This window comes from Prionailurus bengalensis, chromosome D2, assembly GCF_016509475.1.
Source record: "Prionailurus bengalensis isolate Pbe53 chromosome D2, Fcat_Pben_1.1_paternal_pri, whole genome shotgun sequence".
Taxonomy (NCBI): domain Eukaryota; kingdom Metazoa; phylum Chordata; class Mammalia; order Carnivora; family Felidae; genus Prionailurus; species Prionailurus bengalensis.
In genome coordinates, this window is record NC_057351.1 from 30,663,361 (window position 1) to 30,683,633 (window position 20,273).

General features: G+C 55.3%; 1 protein-coding gene across 8 annotated transcripts; it reads right to left on the reverse strand.

Moving 5' to 3' along the window:
- Nucleotides 1-258: 258 nt before the first annotated feature.
- On the reverse strand, nucleotides 259-17,277 carry AIFM2 (apoptosis inducing factor mitochondria associated 2). 8 transcript variants are annotated; one of them, XM_043596527.1, is made up of 11 exons: nucleotides 17,009-17,262; nucleotides 9,509-9,702; nucleotides 9,018-9,133; nucleotides 7,570-7,689; nucleotides 6,780-6,872; nucleotides 5,003-5,111; nucleotides 3,880-4,032; nucleotides 3,207-3,299; nucleotides 2,294-2,494; nucleotides 1,833-2,006; nucleotides 259-527 (listed from the first exon to the last, which is right to left on the reverse strand). In XM_043596527.1, exons 2-10 carry the CDS (start codon nucleotides 9,684-9,686, stop codon nucleotides 1,855-1,857), a joined length of 1,215 nt encoding a protein of 404 aa, XP_043452462.1. In that variant the 5' UTR covers nucleotides 9,687-9,702; nucleotides 17,009-17,262; the 3' UTR covers nucleotides 259-527; nucleotides 1,833-1,854. The 8 variants fall into 8 exon arrangements, with proteins under 8 accessions (XP_043452462.1, XP_043452461.1, XP_043452463.1 ...); XM_043596526.1 differs by having other exon boundaries at nucleotides 1,810-2,006; XM_043596528.1 differs by adding an exon at nucleotides 14,552-14,636 and having other exon boundaries at nucleotides 259-2,006.
- Between the last annotated feature and the right edge of the window lie 2,996 nt (nucleotides 17,278-20,273).

Here is a 20,273-nt window from a genome sequence, read left to right on the forward strand (position 1 = left end):
TGCAAGGGAAGAGGGCATAAAAGTGACTCGGGCTTTGTTGGCTGTCTGTGTTCGGTGATGGAGAGAAGAAAATGAGAGAGGCGTCCCACTGGTGCTTTTCTTTTCTGTTTTAGTGCCCCCACCCCACCCAATAATATCTGTATCTACTCCTAAAAAGATTTTGCTTCAGGCTTTTGTTTTGGTTTTGTTTGGTTTTTTTTTTTTTTTTAAAAGAAAAAGAAAATGAAAGGAAAAAAAAAAAAAACACAGAAGATCCAGTGTCTTTCTTACAACATATTCTTTTATTGCAATATTTTCCTCAGTTTGGAAAAACCATGTCCCCATGGGGGGACACTTGTAAAATGTTATAAATAGAACAAGGCCTGTCACTAATGAGCCAAGACTCCCACCCTGCTAGTCCCCAGGTCAGACGGCACAGAATAGCCTGTGTCTCTCAGGCAGCAGGTCCTGCTTCCAGAAGGGGAGCCTGGTTGGCCGTGGCCCACAGGAACGGGGCCCTGGGTGAAGCCTCCGGTGGGGTAGTCATCCTTTGGGAGAGAGGCACGCGTGTCACTTAGGTAGGCCTGGGTAACAAATGGAACCAACCCAGGCCACAGCCCAGACAGGGAGCACTCAGAACCCTGGTGAGGCTGGTGTCCCAAGGACTCTGGCCAAGTACCCAGAGGCCACTATCGAAAGTGAGCCGGGCCTGAATTTATTCCAGTGAGATCACCAACCACTTCCATTATGGAGATTTAACCCACGTCTTCCAAAATAAACTCCCTCCCCCCAACTGGAAGTCTTCTCCCAGACAGAGGAGTCCTTTATGTGCCTTAACACAGTCAGTGGCGGGCACTGCCACACGGCTGGGCCTCCACGTAAAAGTCACTGGGGTTGGCCAGGAAACCAGAAGCACAAAACCCCAGAGGTTCCCACAGGGTCCCCCACCCCCAGCATCAGCCGGAGTTTTGTCCCTTGCACAACTGACCGTGACGGCAGCCTAGAAGCATGTTGAGCCCCCCTCTGTTCCCTGAACGTCAGCCCAATGGCAACCCACCCAAGGGTCCCATTAGCTCGGCTGCCTTTCCTTAACATGTCCAGCGGCTGGCGGGCCAGGCTTCCGTCTTAACCTGTTAGCTTTGGAAAAACTCACTCTCTGTTAGGATAGGCTAACCGGGAGGGAAATTTATCTAACTCTTTCTTCTTAAATGTAACCTATGGTATATCATCGGGACCTAGAAATGGAAATATATAAAGTTTTGTGAAGATTAAAGATTACAGGGACTAACAGTTTAAAATTAGGCTCCTATTAACAACCTGGGTGTCGAAGAATGCACAGGCTTCCCCACCCATGATCTGATGGGAGAGGCTCGGGGTGCAGACCATCTCAACCCCAAATCCCACTCCTTAGACGGTCCCACCATGCAGGTTCCCCTGCCTGCCCTAATAAGACAGGATTTCAGCCACCAGGAGAGCCTGCTCTCTCTTGCTCTGAGAGTCCTGAATGCCAACACGTGCATTCACACATACACACACACACACACACACACACACACACACACACACGAAGAGCCCGGGGTAGAGAAGGCTGGCTATGCCCTTCCCAGGACCAGGCGAACCCCTCAGCCAGCACAACTGCAAGCCGACCTCTCCAACCCCAGAAAGCATCCTCTAGGGGGTGTCTTTTCTAATGCCTCTCTCTCTCCCTCTCCGGCTCTCTCTTTCTCTCCCGGTTTTGGTTTTCTGTAAGGTGGGTTTCTGGTCAGTCCATCACTGGCACCTTACTCTAGGAAACGAGCCTTTGCTCTTTGGCCTTTGTCAGGTGGGTACCTCTGGTCAAGCAATCCGTTCACCTGGCGGCGGCCCAGCTCCCGCTCAGGGTGGAGACTGCCGCATGGTCTTCCAGCTCGAGGAGACGAACAGGTCCCGGCTCTTGGCCAGCCGAACCATGAGCCGCCCCACATAGAAGCCGCTGATCTGGCCCACGCCGTCATTTCTCCCCATGGCCAGGAGGAACGTCAGCGCGCCTGTGGAGCAGACACGTGCGCACACGCTCGACTCCCGCTCACCACTCGTGGGCCTGCCATCCCCAGAGCACAGTCCTCCCCGGGGCCTTCGGTCTGAGGACAGGGAAACGCGCATGACTTTTAGGAAGACGGGCAGTCCGGACTTATTTTCAACGAGCTCCAGAGGGACGCTTCCATCGCCAGCCTTGAGAGGGTGTTCTAGGCCCACTTCGTCCGAGAGCTCGCAAAGGCTTCACCGCGTCTAACCCAGCTCTCCGCAAACCGAGAAGTGCCTGGGGCTTCCTCACCTGGCTTGTAGGCCTTGAGGGGCCTCTGTTTCCTGGCGTTGACGATGTTGGCCACGGCAACATTGGCGTGGAGGCCGGCGTGGTAGGCCATCTTGGGCTCCCTCACATCTGCGCAGTCGCCGATGGCATAGATGTGGCTGCAGCCCTCCACCTGGAGATACTCGTTCACTCGCAGAGCGCCATCGCTGGCCAGATGACTTTCTGCCAGGAAGAGCCAACCCTGAAACCAGGCTCCCGAGCTGCCGTGTCAAGTGGCCACGAGTGCACAGTGAAGATGGCCTCTGGTGCCGGCTAGGCCGCCCTCCAGGGGCACGGCCTCAGGAGGCGAGCAGGCCACCCAATTCATGTCTGCCTAAAGTCCCCATCTCAGAACTCTTTCTGCAGAGGCCAGGTAACTATTCCGGGTTGGAAACTGGTCAGAAAGACAGAAAGTGCCACCTTATATAATGCATCTGACGCTCTAAGTTACCGTGCTTAGCACTGACTGCCTTACACTGATCAAGCTGCAACTTAACCAAGTCTTGAATTTCCTTCTGAACACGGATCAGATTCTGAAAGTAAATGTAGGGCTCTAGAAAATGCTAAACTTTTCTTTTTAAGGGGCTTAAAAGAATTATCTTTGAAAATGTAACATTAAGTGGCGCCTGGGTGGCTCAGTCATTGAGCGTCCGACTTCGGCTCGAGTCATGATCTCGCGACTTGTGAGTCCGAGCCTTGTGTCAGGCTCTGTGCTAACGGTGCAGAGCCTGCTTCGGATCCTCTGTCTCCCTCTCTCTCTCTGTCCCTCCCGTGTGTCCGCCCCTGCCCCTCTCAAAAATAAAACATTAAAAAAATATATATATATATATATAACATTAAGACCAATGGGTATAAAATTCTGGGATCTCTGTGCATTATAAGCACTCAATCCTACCCCTACTCATGGCCGGGACTAGCTTCCTTCTTCTGTGATTGGCCAATTCTTTCCTGTAGGACCCAAACAGGAGCTCCTTGTCCAGGAAGGGTGCTACGGAGTAAATGATAGGGACCTGGGGACACAGCAATCATGGGGCCGAGGAAGAGTCACGGTCTCTGGCTCACACACGGAGGCCGAGATTCCGCCTCTTCTCACCTTTCAGTGAGCTGGAGAGTTCAAGCCGAATTATTGCCTCTACTCCCCAAACGGTCATTCCAAGCTGAATGGCCAAATGTTTGGATCGGGGCCTGGGGAGAACGGCATACCTGTGAATAGTAAAAGGCCTGACCCAGGAATTTCCTCCCCTTCAGGTGCCAAGAAAGTGAAACAATGGATCTTTCCTTGGCTCTGAAACCTGCTCCCATCTCTCACCACAAGGGGGCGGGCTCCAATTTTGAAAGACCCGTCACTTGGGCCACCCCGGGCTAAGTCGTGGCCACAGCTAAAGAAGGCACAACAAGAGCGGATCCAGACTTGAACTTAAAGTTTGATGTCACCATTCAGAAGAGACCTGAGCGGTTGGGATGGAGGGGGAAGGGTTGGCGACCTGATTCCTGCTGGAGAGGCCTGCTTGGCCTGCAGCGGCTGAAGGGTGAGGCGGCCCGGGGAGTGGGCACCGGCCCCTGCTTACCGAACGCACTGCGGTAGGCGGCGCTGTTGATCCTAATACCATTGCAGACAATCACCAGGTTAGTGGCCACCTCTGTGCCTTTGTCCGTGTGCACCTGGATGCACTCTCGATACTCGTTGAGGGGCAGCTCCTCCAGATTGCTCACCCGTTCACCTGTCAAGGGAGATCTGTGAGCAGGAGGCCGGCAGGGGGCTGGGGCCCAGGCCAAGGGTGACCGGGGAAGCCCTGGGCCGCTGGGGCCCAACTAGGCGATTGCTCTGCTCCTGGCGTCCCCCCTGCCCCTCTGCCAGTCCACCCTGCTGCCCCAAGAAGCGCAGTGTGGACTTCCGGCCACCCCAGAGGATCCAAAGGGAGGAAAGTTCCCCGAAGCAGTGTGCAAAAGTGAAACTGAGTTTCCCAAGACGTTCTGGGAAAAGCTATTTGAGGAAGACCTCCGCCACACCTCCCAGAGAGTCAGCTACACCATCCTAACCAGGCAGGAAGGCTCTCCAGGCGCACCACTGAGGTGAAAGCAAGAAAAGTCCAGAAGCCAGCCTACTTTCCACACTGCCTCAAAGCAAAGGTGGTCACAGTGCTGCAAAGCCAGTTACAAAGGGACCAGGAGCCGGGAGGGGTCTGCATAGAGCAGGAACAGAGCAGGAACGTCACGCCTCCCTGTGAAAAGCGGAGACGCTGAGCCCCGGAAATGGAGTGGTCACAGCGCAGGGGTTAGGGGCCGGCTCTCTGAACGAGCTGGGTGGTGCCCTCCCCTCCTGCTCTCATCAAAGGCTACACTCCTCACCACTTTCTGAATACAAACCAAAAAAACCCCACCATTTGCTACCACAGAGTCATCATAATTCAGGTCAGATCCTTTAGGTGATTTCTTAAATCGTTCAGCAAACCGGTACCACCTGCACTGTGTCCAAAGCAATAGTCAGGACAGCGCTGCCTCCATGGCAGGGGAATCCTGTAAGTCCCGGGGCCTCTGGCCTGTCTGAAGACACACAGAGCCTCCAGCTGGACAACAGGGTTCAACCCCAGGACACCGAGGGCCCTCCAGCTGGGGCAGGGACCAAGCCTCTGGGCACATCTCACAGGGCCAGGCAGAGGGGCAGGGCGGCGGGGGGACTTGCACACATACTCAGCAGCAGCCGCACGCCTTTCTGGAGCAGGATCTCCTTCGCTTCCTGCCGGACACAGGGCAGGAGCTCCTTGTCGGCAAGGGCCACGTGGGAGTGGATGAGAGTGACCTGGGACAAATGACCACAGAGCGGAGAAGGAGCCACTGAGTCTCCTGTTCACACGAAGAGGCTTAAAAATGCCATCAGTCTATCTCTTCTACCTCCTCACCAACCGCCAGTTTACAAGTGAGGAAACTGAGGCCCTGGAGAAGTAACCCGCCCAATGCCAGAACCAGATCACAGCGAGCTGGGCTGGAGCCCACATCACCTGGCCTAAGACTCTTTCAGAATGTACCAGTGCTCCATACCCCACCCGGCTCCCGGGGCCACGTGGAAAACGATTTTCAGGCAACCTCGGTCACCTATAATTATAGTCTATATATAAGCCATTGACATTCTAACTATAACTCAGGCTGGCATTGACATTAAAGTTGGTTCTAAAACTGGCACTCGCAGGCACGTCTACTTGTGGTCTGGGTGAGCACAGGGAAGTGGGGGGCAGCCCCGAATGATGTTCAAAGTTTGGGCTTTAAAAAAAATTTTTTTTAACATTTATTTAATCTTGAGAGAGACAGAGACGGAGCAGAGGGGGAGGGGCGGAGAGGGAGACACAGAATCCGAAGCGGCCTCCAGGCTCTGACCTGTCAGCACAGATCCCGGTGTGGGGCTCGAACTCACGAACCGTGAGATCATGACCTGAGGCGAAGTCAGACGCTTAACCGACTGAGCCACCCAGGTGCCCCGGAAGCTTGGGCTTTAAAGTCAGACTGCCTGAGTCCCCTAGCACATTTGTAATGATGAACCGGGAAACTGGTTGTTTGTAATGATGAACCGGGAAAACAGGTATGAAGCACATACTGAGTGCCAAATAAAGGGTGGCCGGTATTACCTGGATTTGTCCACCAGTTATAAACATACGGAAGCCATACTGGCTGACTTAACTACCTCAGACTGGTCTTTACCCCCTAAATCAAAATTAACAAACTTTTACATCAATCGCTCATAATAATTACCAATAATTTGCCGCAGAACAGCCATGTAATTCAATGCGTCCATATTGATCTTACTTTTCAAAGCCAACCCGCCCTTCCTTAGGGAAGAAGAACAGCCACAGGGCCCATGTGGCTCTCGAAAGCTGGTCCGGCATCAGCTGCCAGCAAGCTCTTGCATCGAGGTCCCATAATCACCCACCACCACTCAGCCCTCGGCCGAGCCTCTACATCCCGCCAGGGTGTCCTGTTTCTCTCCAGGGGACCAGGCAGCTTCTCCACCCGTCCATCAGTAAAAGGGAACAAGGCCACCGTCCCCGGGGGGGGGGGGGGGGGGGGAGGGGGTTGCTGGCCAGTCCTTCCCCAGCGCGGCCAGTGAGGTTCCTTTCTCGGAGCCACCCAGGGCCAGGCCCACAGTCTCCTGAAGACCAAACAGCCGCTGCCTGCCTCGCCTGGAACACCCTCCGCAGGGGTCTTTGCGGGCCGGCAAAAAGAGGGAACCAAGGTCTACGACTGTATCTCAAGAGGCTGGAACACGGCAGGGGACACGGGAGTTCATCTCACGCCTCCTGGCTGGACCGGAGGGCAGGACCCCTCACCGGCCCTGGTTCTCCGAGAGAGGAACTCGAGGGGACGCCCCACGGGCGCGGAAACACGCGTTTGCGCTCCAAGTTCACAGAGCACCGCCACCCAGGCCGATGTGCAGAGAAGCTGGGCCCCGAGTGAAAAGACAAGGCCGCACGCCCACCTCTTTCTCGGGGAATTCGGTTTTAATCTCTGCCGCCATCTCCACTCCCGCAGAGCCGCCTCCCACCACCACCACGGACCGTGAGCGCCCGACCTGCAGCAGAAGGAAGCGTAACACGCGCCCTCAGACCCAGTCCGCCCCGTGGCTCGGCCAGGGCATGGGCCCCTTGGCCCCGAGAGGAGAACAGAAGCCTTTCCGAGTCTGGGATTCAAATGTGCTTCCATGGGGCCGGCCATCTCCCTGCGTCTGCTCCCTCGATTCTTGCATCAGCCCCACGGGGCAGGTGACCGCGGCCCAGGTCTGCCTGAGTTCACAGCCGGGATCCCGACCCTGACACTCACGTCTGTCCCTGACGACGCGAGAGAGGTTCCCCAGGCTCCTCAGCGGCTGGGCAGAGAGGGCAAGGCCTGGCCGCAGTCACGCGGTAGCAGCCACCTCGGGAACCTTCTCTGGGTCTCCACTCCTCACCTCAGTGGTGCCGGACCCCGCCCGCCCACCTCTCAGTGAAAGCTGCCTGCGATCATGGATCCGAGCCCGCTCTGTGAAACACAAAGCCTTGTGCAAACAGGACCCCAACAGAGACAAGTCGGGGACCCACACCAGTCACTGCGTGAGGTCTGGGGTGCTCATGTCCAGACTTCGATGACAGGAACAAAGGCCTCCCCCCAGGGAGCCTCTCCCTAGTAACGCCCCACCTTCACGGCTGCGCCCGGGGCTCGCCATAGTGGTCCCACCCTCCCGGGGGTCCACCTGGCCCTCGAGAGCCCGCCCTGGCCAACCGGCGGCTCACCTGCTTCACCATGTCCTCGTAGGCCTGGATAGCAACCTCCCGGCTGGCCACCCGGTTAAACTTGCCCGGAAAGAAGGCGGTGCTGCCAGTGGCCAGGATAAGATGTGAGAAGTGCAGGGCCTGTAGGGAGCAAGGGAAAGGAAGTGAGGGCAGCCCCGGGCTACTACTGAATGCCATCAGGCCGCTGGGCAAGAGGCACCAGGTCGGGGAGGCCCCTCTGGGCACACTGAGGCCGCCCTCCTCTGAAAGGAGCAAAATCATGACACTGCCCAGCCATGGGGTAGCACCAGAACCCCGGGATACACCTAAGGACGCGGCCTGTATCTCCTGCCAGAGCCTCCTCCCCCCACGGAAACGGGAGGGATGCACCCCCACGCAGCGGGCAGGTGAGCAGGGACAGGAAACTACTCGTGGAGATAAGCAGGACTCGAACTTCCCATGTGGAGTCAGTTTAGAATTTCCTAGGGATTTTACAAGCCAAAAAAAAAAAAAAGGGAGAGAGGGAGGGAACGAGGGAAATTGTTTGGAGCCAAATACATAAAGCTGACAAAACCAGAGCTGCTCTGGGGGAAGGGAGAACGGAGGGGCCGTGTCCCACTCAGCCCCTTCCCCGTGGCCCAAACCACAGGACAAGGAGACTCGGTCATCTTTCCAACCAAGAGATTCCCTAGCCCGAAAATTAATTCAAGAAAGCCCGAGTCACACTAAATCACTGAGGACAGAGACGGAGTCCCCTCTCTCCAGTCCCCCCTGAGCTTTGAATAGAGCAGAGGGCCAGACTGGAGGTGACCCTTAATACGACACATGGCAGCTCACTGAGGGACCTCTGGTCACTGCAGGTACCAGGCCCTGGGCTCCACCCGGGGCTGGGGGTTGCAGACACGAGCGAAGACCTCTGCCCCAGTCACCTCCCAATCCGGGGGATGTGGGATCACGTGGGCACCTACATGACCGAGTCTACACAGCCTGGAGCGCCCCCACAGGCTGGCCGGGCCCAGGCCTGGTCTGGGACCCCAGCTTTCAGAGCGTAGACCCTGGGGTGAAACAGCCTGGGTTCAAGCCCTGGCTGAGTCTCTTACAAGGGGTGGGATCTTGGGCAAGCCGCTTAACCAACCTCCCTGTAAAGTGAGGCTATACCACCTCCCTCACAGTCATGGTGGGCACGAAGTGCGACTCAGGAAGGCTGAAGACGGTACCTGGCGTACAGGAAAGGCTGAGGAGAAGTGCCACCGCACTCTTGTGGCTGCTGTGGTCGGGTCGTTGCTTATGAGGCATCTGCTGTCCACCCGGCACCACGTAGGGGCCACAGATGACTCTCTCAGCCCTTGAGACCGGCCGCGTTCTTCCCCACCAGCAGCCGCAGCCGCAGCCTCTGGGGTCGGGGGGGGGGGGGGGGGGCGGGCCTCCCGAAGCCAGCTGAGGGTCGGGTCAGCCCCCAGGATGCTCACCTCGCCATCCTCGAGCAGCACCGTCTGATTCTGCAGGTCCACCTGTACCACCAGCCCCTGCCGGAAGTTTTCCTTAAAGGTCTCCGAGTAGGAAATGAATGTCTTTTTGGCAAACCCTGGGGAATGGACACAGAGGAGGTCACAGAGGAAAAGTGAGCTGCCCATCGGAGGCCACAAAAACTCAGAACCTTTCCTGAGGGGTATCCTTGGCCAAACAGCCGAGTCGGTGGTATTCCCGGGATACCACCACCCCCTAAAAGCACCAGCCTGGGCCTCACCAGGTCCTCAGGGAAGTTTCCAGCTCTTACTTCTGCAGCCTTGCTACGGCCGCTGCTTAAGGCCGGTGACCTTCTTGAGAATCTCTGGAATTTGTCTGGAATTTGTCTAAAGGCAGAATTCAGGCCTTGCCCTAAGTGGAGAAAACCCCTCCAGACCCAGAGTGGTTAGCAAGACCGTTCGCACAAAGAAAGCCCCAGAAAAGAGGCTGTTACCACTTTCCACGGAGGCCCGGAGGGCTGCCACGTTGTGGTGGAAGGAGTCCTTCATGTCCACCAGCACGAAGGGGATGTTCAGAGCCTGCAGCTGGCTGGCGGCGGCGATCCCACCGAAGCCGCCACCCACGACCACCACGTTCACAGCTCCCACGTCCACGGAGACCTGGGACCCCATCTCAGACCGGGTGCTCCTGGGAAAGGAGGAGACACCACATTAGGGTCAGGGGCCTCAAGAGCTGGGAGGGCAGGGGTGGTCCACAGCAAGAAAGGCCCCAAATGCCAAGATTTGATCTTCTGATTTCCTTTTTTTTTTTTTTTTTTTTTTAATAAACTCTACGCCTGACACGGGGCTCAAACTCACAACCCCAAGATCAAGAGTCACGGACTCTACCCAATGAGCCAGCCAGGCACCCTGTGACTTGATCTTTCTAAAGTATATAACTGTCTATTAATGAAATTGCAATGTTGTGGCATTTGAATGAAATTCCAGAGGAACAAGGTGTATCCTAATTCCATCCCACTCCCCAACCACCCAGCTCCCTCCTCCAAGGCATCCGCTATTACCGAGTTTATCTGCATTCTTCCAGAGATATTCTGTGCACCTTCACTATTACTTTTTGCCCACATTAACCAAATTGTTGGGCACTTTTTTTTCACTCGGTATAGTTGTCCACTCAGCAACATGCATTAACTGAGTTGCTGGGGTGAAACAGCCTGGGTTCAAGTCCTGGCTGAGCGCGCTCTGTGCTGTGGACGCAGTAATCACAGACAGACAGACAGACGGACACCATCCCTGCCCTTGTAAAGGCAGGACTTGCAGACTCAGAGGGTGAGGTGGATGATGTCGATGAGCGACGCTAGGCAGGCACACAGCAACGAGAAGCGGTGGGCACGCCCGTGGGGAACTGGCACGCACAGACCACATTAAAAGAACTAAGCAAAATTCTTTAAGCACTGCACCAAGCGGACACTGATTCTGCCCGGCTCACGGGTCTCCGCCTTGAACCCCAGGCCTAAGGAGATCAATTAGCAGGTTATGACAATCAAGGTGCAAACAGGGTGTGGGATGATTGGGGTCATGAAGAGGGGCCTGCGGTAGGCAAGTCATCCCCGCCCCCAGCATTCCTGGGACAGCAGAAGGGCTCCAAGGTGGCTGAGCAACATCCCCCAGGGGGGCAGGAAGAACACCTGCTGGTAGGTGAGGGAGGGAGAGTGAGGGAGAAGCACTCGTCATGCAGACTCCGGTCAGAGGGAGTGGGGTGCGAGGTCCTGCTCCCTGCCTGGGACAGGTCATCTGTGAGAGCATCCGCAGAGGGCGGAAGCCAGATCTGCAGGCCGAGTGTGCCCCTGACGCCCACACGTGGACTGGGGCAGCCTGACCAGCTCCTGGCAGACTGAGAACCAACTATGGTTGAATCCCTGAGGAGCTGAGATTCGGGACACACGCTTGGCACAGAACTGAAGCGGACGCTAGAGGACTTCCGAGGCAGGGGTCACTAGGCACCGAACCACTGAGCACAAAGGAAAAAGAAGAGAGCAGTTTACCTGAGCTCTCCTAGCCAGTCTGGGAGGCTGTCCCTGAGGCTCACCCTCCCAAGGGCCTGGGTCACCTGGTGCCTCCATGGAGAGCCGAGGGGCTGGCCTGGGGCTGTGGCGAGGGGCCTGGTCTCCAGAGCAGCTTAGCCCCGGAGAAGGGCGCTCCTGGTCCAGGCCTCTGGGCTCGCTCGGGTGGGAGCTTTGTGGGGAGCAGTCCTGACTGCAGCTGAGATCCTGAGAGCATCCTGCCGGGAGATGCTGGCTCAGGGGCGACAGGCAAGCAAAGCTCCTGGCCTGAGCCAGGCTCCAAGGAGAGGCAGAAATAAGCCAGGCTGCCGGGGAGAAACGCTGAGGAAAGAAACAAAAGCTTACACAAAAGCTGCACGCAGAAAGCAGCAGGAGAGGCCAACAGCTGCTGTGGGCTTCAGGGAAGGGGTGTTTTGGGGAAGCGGGGGGAGGGGAGGCAGAGAAGTAAGAAACTGGAACTCAGGGCAACTTTGAAGGACAGACAGCAAGCTGTCAAAAGGCTCCATGGGGAAGCACGTTCCGGGCCATCTGGGACCCTCTCAGCACTAAAGGCAGCTGGAAGGCCACTACACGTTCCTGCACCATCTGTGTGGCCTGGGGCACAACCCCTCCCCTCTCTGGGCCTGTAATGGGAGGGGACACCCTGAAATGTCCTTGCACCTGTAAGTTTCCAAGACGTGGATCTTCCTCTACTTATGAAGGCAGTTTAAGGTTGGATGGACCTCCAGGCACCGTTCTCATTGGCATTCAAATCCCCGCTGCCTCATTTCTCCCCTGGGGGAGACAGAACCCAGCTCCGGCAGAGCCGGTAGCTTTGGCACAGAAAATCATTAGAGATTTAACTTTGCTTCTCATTGGCTGAATGGTTCCCAGTACATCAAGGATTATACATCCCACCCATTTTACAGATGAGGAAACTGAGTCCTCAGCAGGGCTGTGACCAAGACAAGTCCCCAGCATGCAGCGTGGCCTTCACTGTTCCAGGCCCTCAGAAAGGTTGTCCAGAGTTGGCCCCTGTGTGTTCATCAGGCTGAATCTGCCAACTGGGGCAGAAGGAGAATATCTCCCAAGGCCAGGACCCAAGAGGGCCCAGGAACCCAGCCAGAGGCCAGGAGAGGATACCAGAAGCTGAGCAGGGCCTGTGAATGTGGCAGACAGTGAGGCAAGCTATGGAAGAGGTACATTTCACCTGCCCCCTTCAACCCAGCCCCCTCTGTGCCAGCCTACTCTTGGGGCCAGCAGTCAGCAAGGAGGTCGGACAAAAACCAGAGAACTCTGCCTCCAAGTAGGGCACAGGCCCTAGAGAGGATACACAGCTTGTTGGGAAGGGCTGGGTCACACTGGACCACGCAGGGCAGCTCAAGGAGGAGCCTTGAAAAACAGCCGGGGCCAGGGGCCTTCACCACCAAAGAAAAGCTTAGGCCAGAATCTCCTTCCCAGGGCAGAAAGTCCAGCAACCCCAGCATAAGCCTGACGGACAGTGGGCTGGCCAAGGAGTTGAATCTCTGCTCCCTCAGACCCCCCAGATCATCAACTGGCTTCCCCAAAGGAAGCCTAACCTTGGCCTTGCCCAACTAGGTACACCCCTCAATAAAAGCAAATTGCTTCTCCAGAGCTCCCAGTAGAAGGTTTGGGGCCCCGAGGGCAGGCCAGGCCTAGGAGGGGCTGCCAAAGCTGGGCCAGGGAAGAGGAAGCTCTTTTACAATCCAAACCGCCTGAGGCCTCTCCTGGAATCTGTTCCCCTCCCCTAGCCTCTGACACTCCCACTTGGGGACTGGAGGCTGGCAGCTCCCCAGCCCATTCCACCTTTCCTCCCCAGCAGCCTCCCCTCCCCAACATTCTCGGACACGCCAACCCTCCCTTGGCTACTCTAGTGCCAGTTCTCCCATGGCCCCAAGGACAGCTAGACCCTGCTAGGCACAACTTAATTTGCAGCATGCCGAAACCAGGGGCTTAGGTCATAGACCTGCCTTCCCAGCTACATAGCCTAAGTGGTCAAAAAGTGTAGGCTGAATTATATGTGCTAACATAGCAGGATGGCTGCGCAAACGGCCTCAATAAATGGGAGATGCCATCAATCAATGGAAACCTCCATAAATGGCAGACGACACTATTATACACCCATACGATGGAATATTCTGGAGCCATTTGTTTTTAGAGTGATGATTTTTCACATGAAAATTCTGTCCATGGCTAGTCCCCACCCATAGAATGTACAGAACCAAGAGTTAACCCGATGGCCTCTGGGTGATTATGTCAATGCAGGTTTATCAACTCTAAGAAATGTATCGCTCTGGAAAAGTGGTGTTGCCAATGGGAGAAGCTATATTTGTGTAGGGGCAGGGGGCACGGGGGAAATCTCTGCACCCTCCCCTCTACTTTGCTGTGCCCCTAACACTACTCTAAAAACATAAAGTCTTGGGGGCACCTGGGTGGCTCAGTCGGTTGAGCGCTCAACTCTTGGTTTCGGCTCAGGTCATGGACTCGGCGGTTCGTGAGTTCAAGCCCCGCATCGGGCTCTTCACTGATGGTGCTGAGCCTGCTAGGGATTTTCTCTCTCTCCCTCTCTCTCTGCTCTTCCCCCGCTTGCTCCCTCTCTCTCTCTCAAAATAAATACGTAAACTTAAAAAAAAAATTTTTTTTAATAATAAATAAAAAAATAAAAACATAAAGTCTTAGGGGGGAGAAAAAGGCTATCCATAAAAAGTTAGGTAATAGAACAGCATACGAAGCCTAATCCCACGGTGTGTGCAAATCAGACACACAGACACGTAATGATCACATCAGCCAGAACTCATTGTGCTTTTATCCGTATCTCCGCGTTGAACAGGTGTGGGGTTTTGTCCCCATTTTGGAAACAAGTTCAATAATTTGTCCAAGTTCAATCCTCAACACTCTGACCAGAACTGCACTCTGAGCCAGAATGCTAACAGTGGTCACCAGGTGATGTTTTTACTCTCTTCTTCGAACTTTTTGTGTGTGTGTTGTAAATATTGTTTCAATGTTTGTTTATTTTTGAGAGGCAAGGGAGGGGGGGAGAGAGAGAGGGAGACAGAGGATCTGAGGCAGGCTCCTTGCTGTCAGAGCAGAGCCCACTGTGGGGCTCAGACTCACAAACCGTTGCGACCCAAGCCGAAGTCAACCAACTGAGCCACCCAGGTGCCCCATGTGTTTGTGGAATATTTTTAACTGGGTATGTCATTTTTACAGAAATAATAAGAGTTTAAAAGCAGGGCAGGCCTCCTACCATTTATTTAAGTTGAGATATTCATATATTGTACAATTTTAGAGTATACAATTCAGCGGCTTCTAGTACATTCATAAAGTTGTGCAACCATCCCTATGACCTAATCCCAGAACATCTGCATCACCCCAAAATAACCTCTTACCCACTAGCACTCACTCTCCGTTCCCCCCCTCCCTCCAGCCGCTGGCAACCACTAATCTTTCGGTCTCTATAGATTGCCTATTCCATGCCTTTTGTGACTGGCTTCTTTCCCTTTGCACAGTGTTTTCAAGAGTCGTCCAAACTGTAGCACACATCACCATTTCAATCCTTCTCCTTTTTTTATTTTTCATGTTTATTTATTTTGAGACAGAGAGAGCGAGCAAGCACAAGCAGGGGAGGGGCAGAGAGAGAGGGGGAGAGAGAGAATCCTAAGCAGGCTCTACGCTGCCAGGGCACAGCCTGACACACAGGGCTCCATCCCATGAACCGTGAGATCATGACCTGAGCCGAAATCAAGAGTCGAACGCTTAGCCGACTGAGCCCCCCAGGTGCCCCTTCATTCCTTCTCATGGTTAATATTCCATCGTACGAAGATAACCACATTTTGTTTCGCCATTTGTCACTTGATGGACATTTGGGTTGGTTCCACCTGGTGGCTGTTACGAACAACGCTGCTATGAACATTTGTGTAAAAGTTTTTGTGTGGACACTTGTTTTTAATTCTCTCGAGTACATATCCCTAGGAGTGGGATTGCTAGGTGTCGGGCAATTCTAGATTCAACTGTTTGGAGAACTGCCAATCCCGCCGTCTGATTCTGAACCGAACATCAAGCCAAGGGAGAGACCCCAGAGACTCTTAACGAAATCTGTCAAGACTCAGGAATGTCAGCATAAGAGAACGTCCAGGGGCTCCTGGGTGACTCAGTCGGTTGAGCGTCCTTGAATGTCTGACTCTTGGTTTCAGGTCAGGTCAAGATCTCAGGGTTCATGAGTTCAAGCCCCATGTCAGGCTCCGCTCTGATGGCGCCGTGCCTGCTTGGGATTCTCTGCCCCCCCCCCCCACTTGCACATGAGCACACGCACACACTCTCTCAAAATAAAAATAAATAAAAGAACATCCACGAAAACAACTCCTACATGTCCAGCAACTCCTATATTTTACCTTTGCCCCCCCCATACACACACACACACACACAATCTGGTTTACACTTGTATTTTCTCAGTCAATCCTACTTTCTCTGCCAAGGACACCAGCCTGACCACAGGATGATTTTTCTCTAATAACACAAACAAGGGGCTGTTAGGAATCTACTGAAAAGCAAGGAAGTCACATTTATGCCAAAGCTGTTAAGAGGTCATGCTTCAGAAATACAGCAGGAGCCATGTGGGCTCTGATCAGAGCAAGGACATTGCCCAGCATTGCTTCACAGAGATTACAAATAAAACAGGCCATTTTTTGAGTCATCAGAGTCATATCAAGGGTGGATCTCCACAGCTATGTTTCCATAATGGCAGTTCGGAGAAGGGGGCCACTAGAGTGTGACTCACCCTGAACCTCCTCCCTACCTGCAGGAGGGAGAGGGGCAGGCAGCCTCCCTCACCAGACAGCCTGAGAGCTGGCCTTCCATGACTGGCCCCTGAGGGGACACACAGGGAACATAACCCAAACAAGACCAGTTCCTGAAGGAACAGAAAGTCTGAAGGGGGGCTGTCTTTTCATGGTCCAGCACGGGGCAGCTCTGGGCAGACATGTTCCTTCAGGTGTTCCATACACTCAAAGAGAAAATCAAGGCCATGGAACTTATATACCCTCCTGGGAGCAAGTCACTTTGTGGTTCCCTAAACACCCCCACCAACAGTCTGCTCACTGCCTGTGTCTGGACCCTGGCTTCTTCATTTCACTGCCAAAGACCCGGCTGGCCCTGGAGGACAAAGGCTCAGCCCAGGTCCACCCCCTCACTGCTAAGGAGTCCTGAACAAGACCAGGCCCAAGTGGGCCTGGGTCTCCTCCCCTAAGGCAGAAGCCCTCCAGACTCCGGGTTTCACCCAGCGCTCCTCCCAGGGCTCCTCTCTAGGCACAAGGGTGAGGGCAGGGGGGCCTGAGAGTTTGGACACTAGTGTGGTCATGCGCATTATACACAGCAGCCTGGGCAGGCCCCCCTGATATTTTACACATTTACATATTGTACATGCTGGCCTTTGAACACAAGGTAGGGAGCTGGCTGGGACACCCGAAAACCCCTTCCCAAACTGTCTGACCCTCTACCCGGTGCCTGTGCTTCTGCGGGATCATCAGCTCCCAAGGGCCTCTCCCCTCCCCACCCCGACTGTACATCCAAGGGTCAGAAGGACTCTTGCCGGAGGGGAAAGGCCGGTGAGTTTAGTGGGTGGTGTTGGAAGGAAAACGCCCGACATCACCCACTAAAAGCAGCTCCGGGTGGACTTCAGGCTTCCCGGCCTTCCCAGCTCCACCGGAGTTAGTTCTGGACCACTGACTGGCCTTTGTCCCCGCGGGAACTGGGACTTCATGGGGGGGAGAAGCAGACGTCCTAGGGCACCCCGGAGACTGTGGGCGCTCGGGTAACCCGAGGGATTTCCTTCCTACAGACGGAGGTTTTCCTCCTGCCCTGTGACACTAGCTTCCACCCAGAGGTGACCCGCGAGCACTCCCAGGGTGGGGGCGTGGAGAGGACAGCCCGTCTTACCTGGGAAGACCTCAGAAGTTTCGAGGGGCGGACGAGAGGAGGCTAGTTTGCCCTACCCTTGCCGCCGGGCCTAAGCCTCCCAGTTTTCGTGTGCTGAGGGAACTGGGGTGGGGCAGGCCGGGCCCGGTACCTAGAGCAACCGCCCTCCCCCGCCAGGGCCACAACACCCGCGCACCGGAGCTCGGACGCAATCCGCCAGGTCTTTCAGGCCCGGCGAGGCCCCTCCGGGCGCTTGTAGGGCGGGCGCGCGGGGGGGGCGGGGCCCCGAGAGCCCGCCCCTTGAACCACTCGGCCAGTCCGCTCCGGGATTGCCGCGCACCCCAGGCCCCTCCCGGCGGGCGTGGGCGTGGCTCGGTACGTGCCCGCCCCCGGAGGGAGCCTGGGGAGCTGCGGCCGCGGCACCGATACCAGCAACCCCTGGCGACGCCGAGCGCGCCCGGGCCCACGCGAGCGCTCGACGCCGGAACGCCTTCCCCACGCCTCTGACTTCGGCCGCCTGTCTGCCAGGCCCCTCGGAAGCTCCGAGAGCTCAGCGCGACTCCACAGCGGGCGGATCACCAGCCTCCGGCTGCTCGCCTGTAAATCCCAATTCGGCAAACGGCGCCGCCGGGCACCAGCTGAACGCCGGCACTGTGCGCGGCGTGGGGTGGGGGTGGGGGGGTCAGGACGGAGAGCAAAACAGACGCCGTGTCTGCCTTCCGCGGAGGTGACATTCCGGGGAAAGACAAATAGTAAATACACATAACCTGTATCGCTAACCGCCCTGCGAGAGTGGGGATAAAGGAAGCTTGCCAAGGCCTCTCCCCAAGGATGAGGAGTTGGACGCGGGCGGAGAGAAGGCAGCTGTGCTCTGGGTGTGCAAAGACGCAGAGGCAGGACAAAGAGCTAGCAGCGGGGGCATGGTGGAGGCGATCACAGGACAGGGTGGCCCAGCGTGGGCAGGGTGTACAGACCTGGTGGGGTCGTGTCATCCCCAGGGCAATGGGACACCACCGCAGGGCTTTACGCAGGAGAGTGACAGATCTGAGTTCTGTTTTGTGGTGAAAGGATCGGGAAATGGCAGGGCTCCCTGAAATTGGGGAACTAGTCAGCAGGGCAGTCCTGGAGACAAAGGGGCTTGACTAGGATCTAGAGAGAAACCCAATGACGTGAACCTGGTGGTAGGATGTAGCCAGTTGGGTGACAGGATGAGCCATCTTCATCTATTTAATGCAAGTATTAGCACTTAGCCATTCATTATAGGTGTTTTATGTGGGCAGATTAGCTTGCCCAAGGCTACAGGGTATGTTGGCAGCTTCCTGGTTCCCAGAATACTGCCCTTCCTCTTCCCAGCTTTCGTGAACGTTCACACTAGCAGTGACCTGTTTTGTACCTTTTCCAAAAGCTGTGGCCAAGGGCCTTGTATCCAATACTCCTGGGTATGGGAAGGGTTGTGATCAATTCCACCTAGAAGACATTGGTGCCCAGAACCATCCTGAGCTGAGAAGGAAACTGGTGTCCTCCCATGAGCACCCGACTCACATTATTAGCCTGCATAGCCCAGGCTGCACCTTCCAGTTCTTTGGAATCCTCACCTCTCTCCTATTCTGGCTGGCACCCTGCCACCTGAAATCGCGCTGAAGGAGGGGATTCAGAGCTGTGGGAGTCTCTACCTCCATCTCTCAGCCCCTGCGGCCACAGTAAAGCAACCACGCAGAGTGCTCATGGCCCTCTGAGCCATGTCCTAATCCTGGCCTTTGGGGAACCATCAGAGAGCCACAGCTTGGACGTCCTAAGCCTTCCATTTGTCATGGGCTCTGCAAACTTCTAAATAGCTTTTATCTCCTTTTTTCCCTCCTGACACTCCTAGAGAAAAGTAGGGCTGAGGTTAAACTGACACCAAGGAGGGCAACAGTCACAACTGACCTGCTCTCTGGGGCAAAGACCTTGCTCTGCTGGACTTTGGGTCCCCGGCATCTGGCATCCGTCCCAGCACCTGGTTCCCTAGGAGTGCAAACTAATGTTTGCATAGATAAATGTGGGGGTTTTTTTTGTTGATATAATTCACATACCATTAAGTCCATTCTTTTCAAGCGTACAGTTCAGTGATGTGACACTGTGCCACCATCACCGTTATCTGACTCGGGGACATTGTCATCAGTCCAAAAAGCAACCCCATACTCACTTCCTCAGGCCTCTCACCCCACACCGCTCCTCTCTTCCCACTCAACAGTTGTGGAACTCGGAGCCTTGGAACTGAAAACCGGGGCTCCTTGCCTTCTAACAAAGGACTTTTGCCTTTGAATTTGCAAGTGCCAGAGTTGGTAGGAAAGTATGGTTTGGACGCAGAAACACTGGCAGTATGGAACTTTAACGATTAGCAGGAATGGTGGACAGACTGTCTCACGTCACAGAATCTAAGAGAAGGGAGCATTGCTGGCTCTCAGTCATGAGCTCAGATTTTCTGACAACAGGTGACTTGACTGCTGGTCCCCCAGGGCTGGGAGGCGCTCCAGAGTACTGGGGTCAACCAGGGGCTGGGAGAAACAGAGGCCGTATCCCCACTGGAGGAAGAGGCGACCCTTAACCCTGGCAACCCCAGTGAGTGTTTTCCTTCTCCTTCTGTGCTTCCAGCTAAATTCATAAGCCTCAAAGGACAGGAGGAATCTGTTTCTTCATCTTTCCCCCAAAATGTGGCTTGGTTATAGTGCTTCCAGCTAGGGACAGACTACATTCACGAGGGTAGCTTCTGCTACGTGACAAAGAGACCCCCAAATCTAATGGCTCAAATACAAAAGAAGTGCATTTCTTGCCTGGGTAGCAACACCAGGCCTATGGGCTGCGCACAGTCATCCAGGGACCAGACAGACAGAGGCCATCTTTAACAAGAGGCTTCCAAGGTCTCTTTTAGGGGTCACCTCCATTCCCACCAGGGGAAGGGGTTAGTACACAGAGGTTGTTCTAGTGAGGCCTGGGAGTGGTACGCCTCCCTTCTGCTTTCACGCCGTGAGCTGGAACTCATGGACACACCTGTGAGAGTGGCCACGAAATGCTTTCTAGCACATACCCAGGAGGAAGAGGGACGCTGGTGAGCTAGGTCTTAGCCTCCCTGGTTTTCTTCCTGTGCCTCTGCTGGTCTCTTCTCAGCCCCCTTGCAGGCTCCCACTCTGCCTCTGTCCTGTAAACACTGGTGGCCCCAGGCCCTCACTGCACCTACACCCACAGCTTCAGCTGACAGCAGCCTGGGGTGCAACCCAGACGGCAGTGTAGGTCTTCTCCCAGCCTA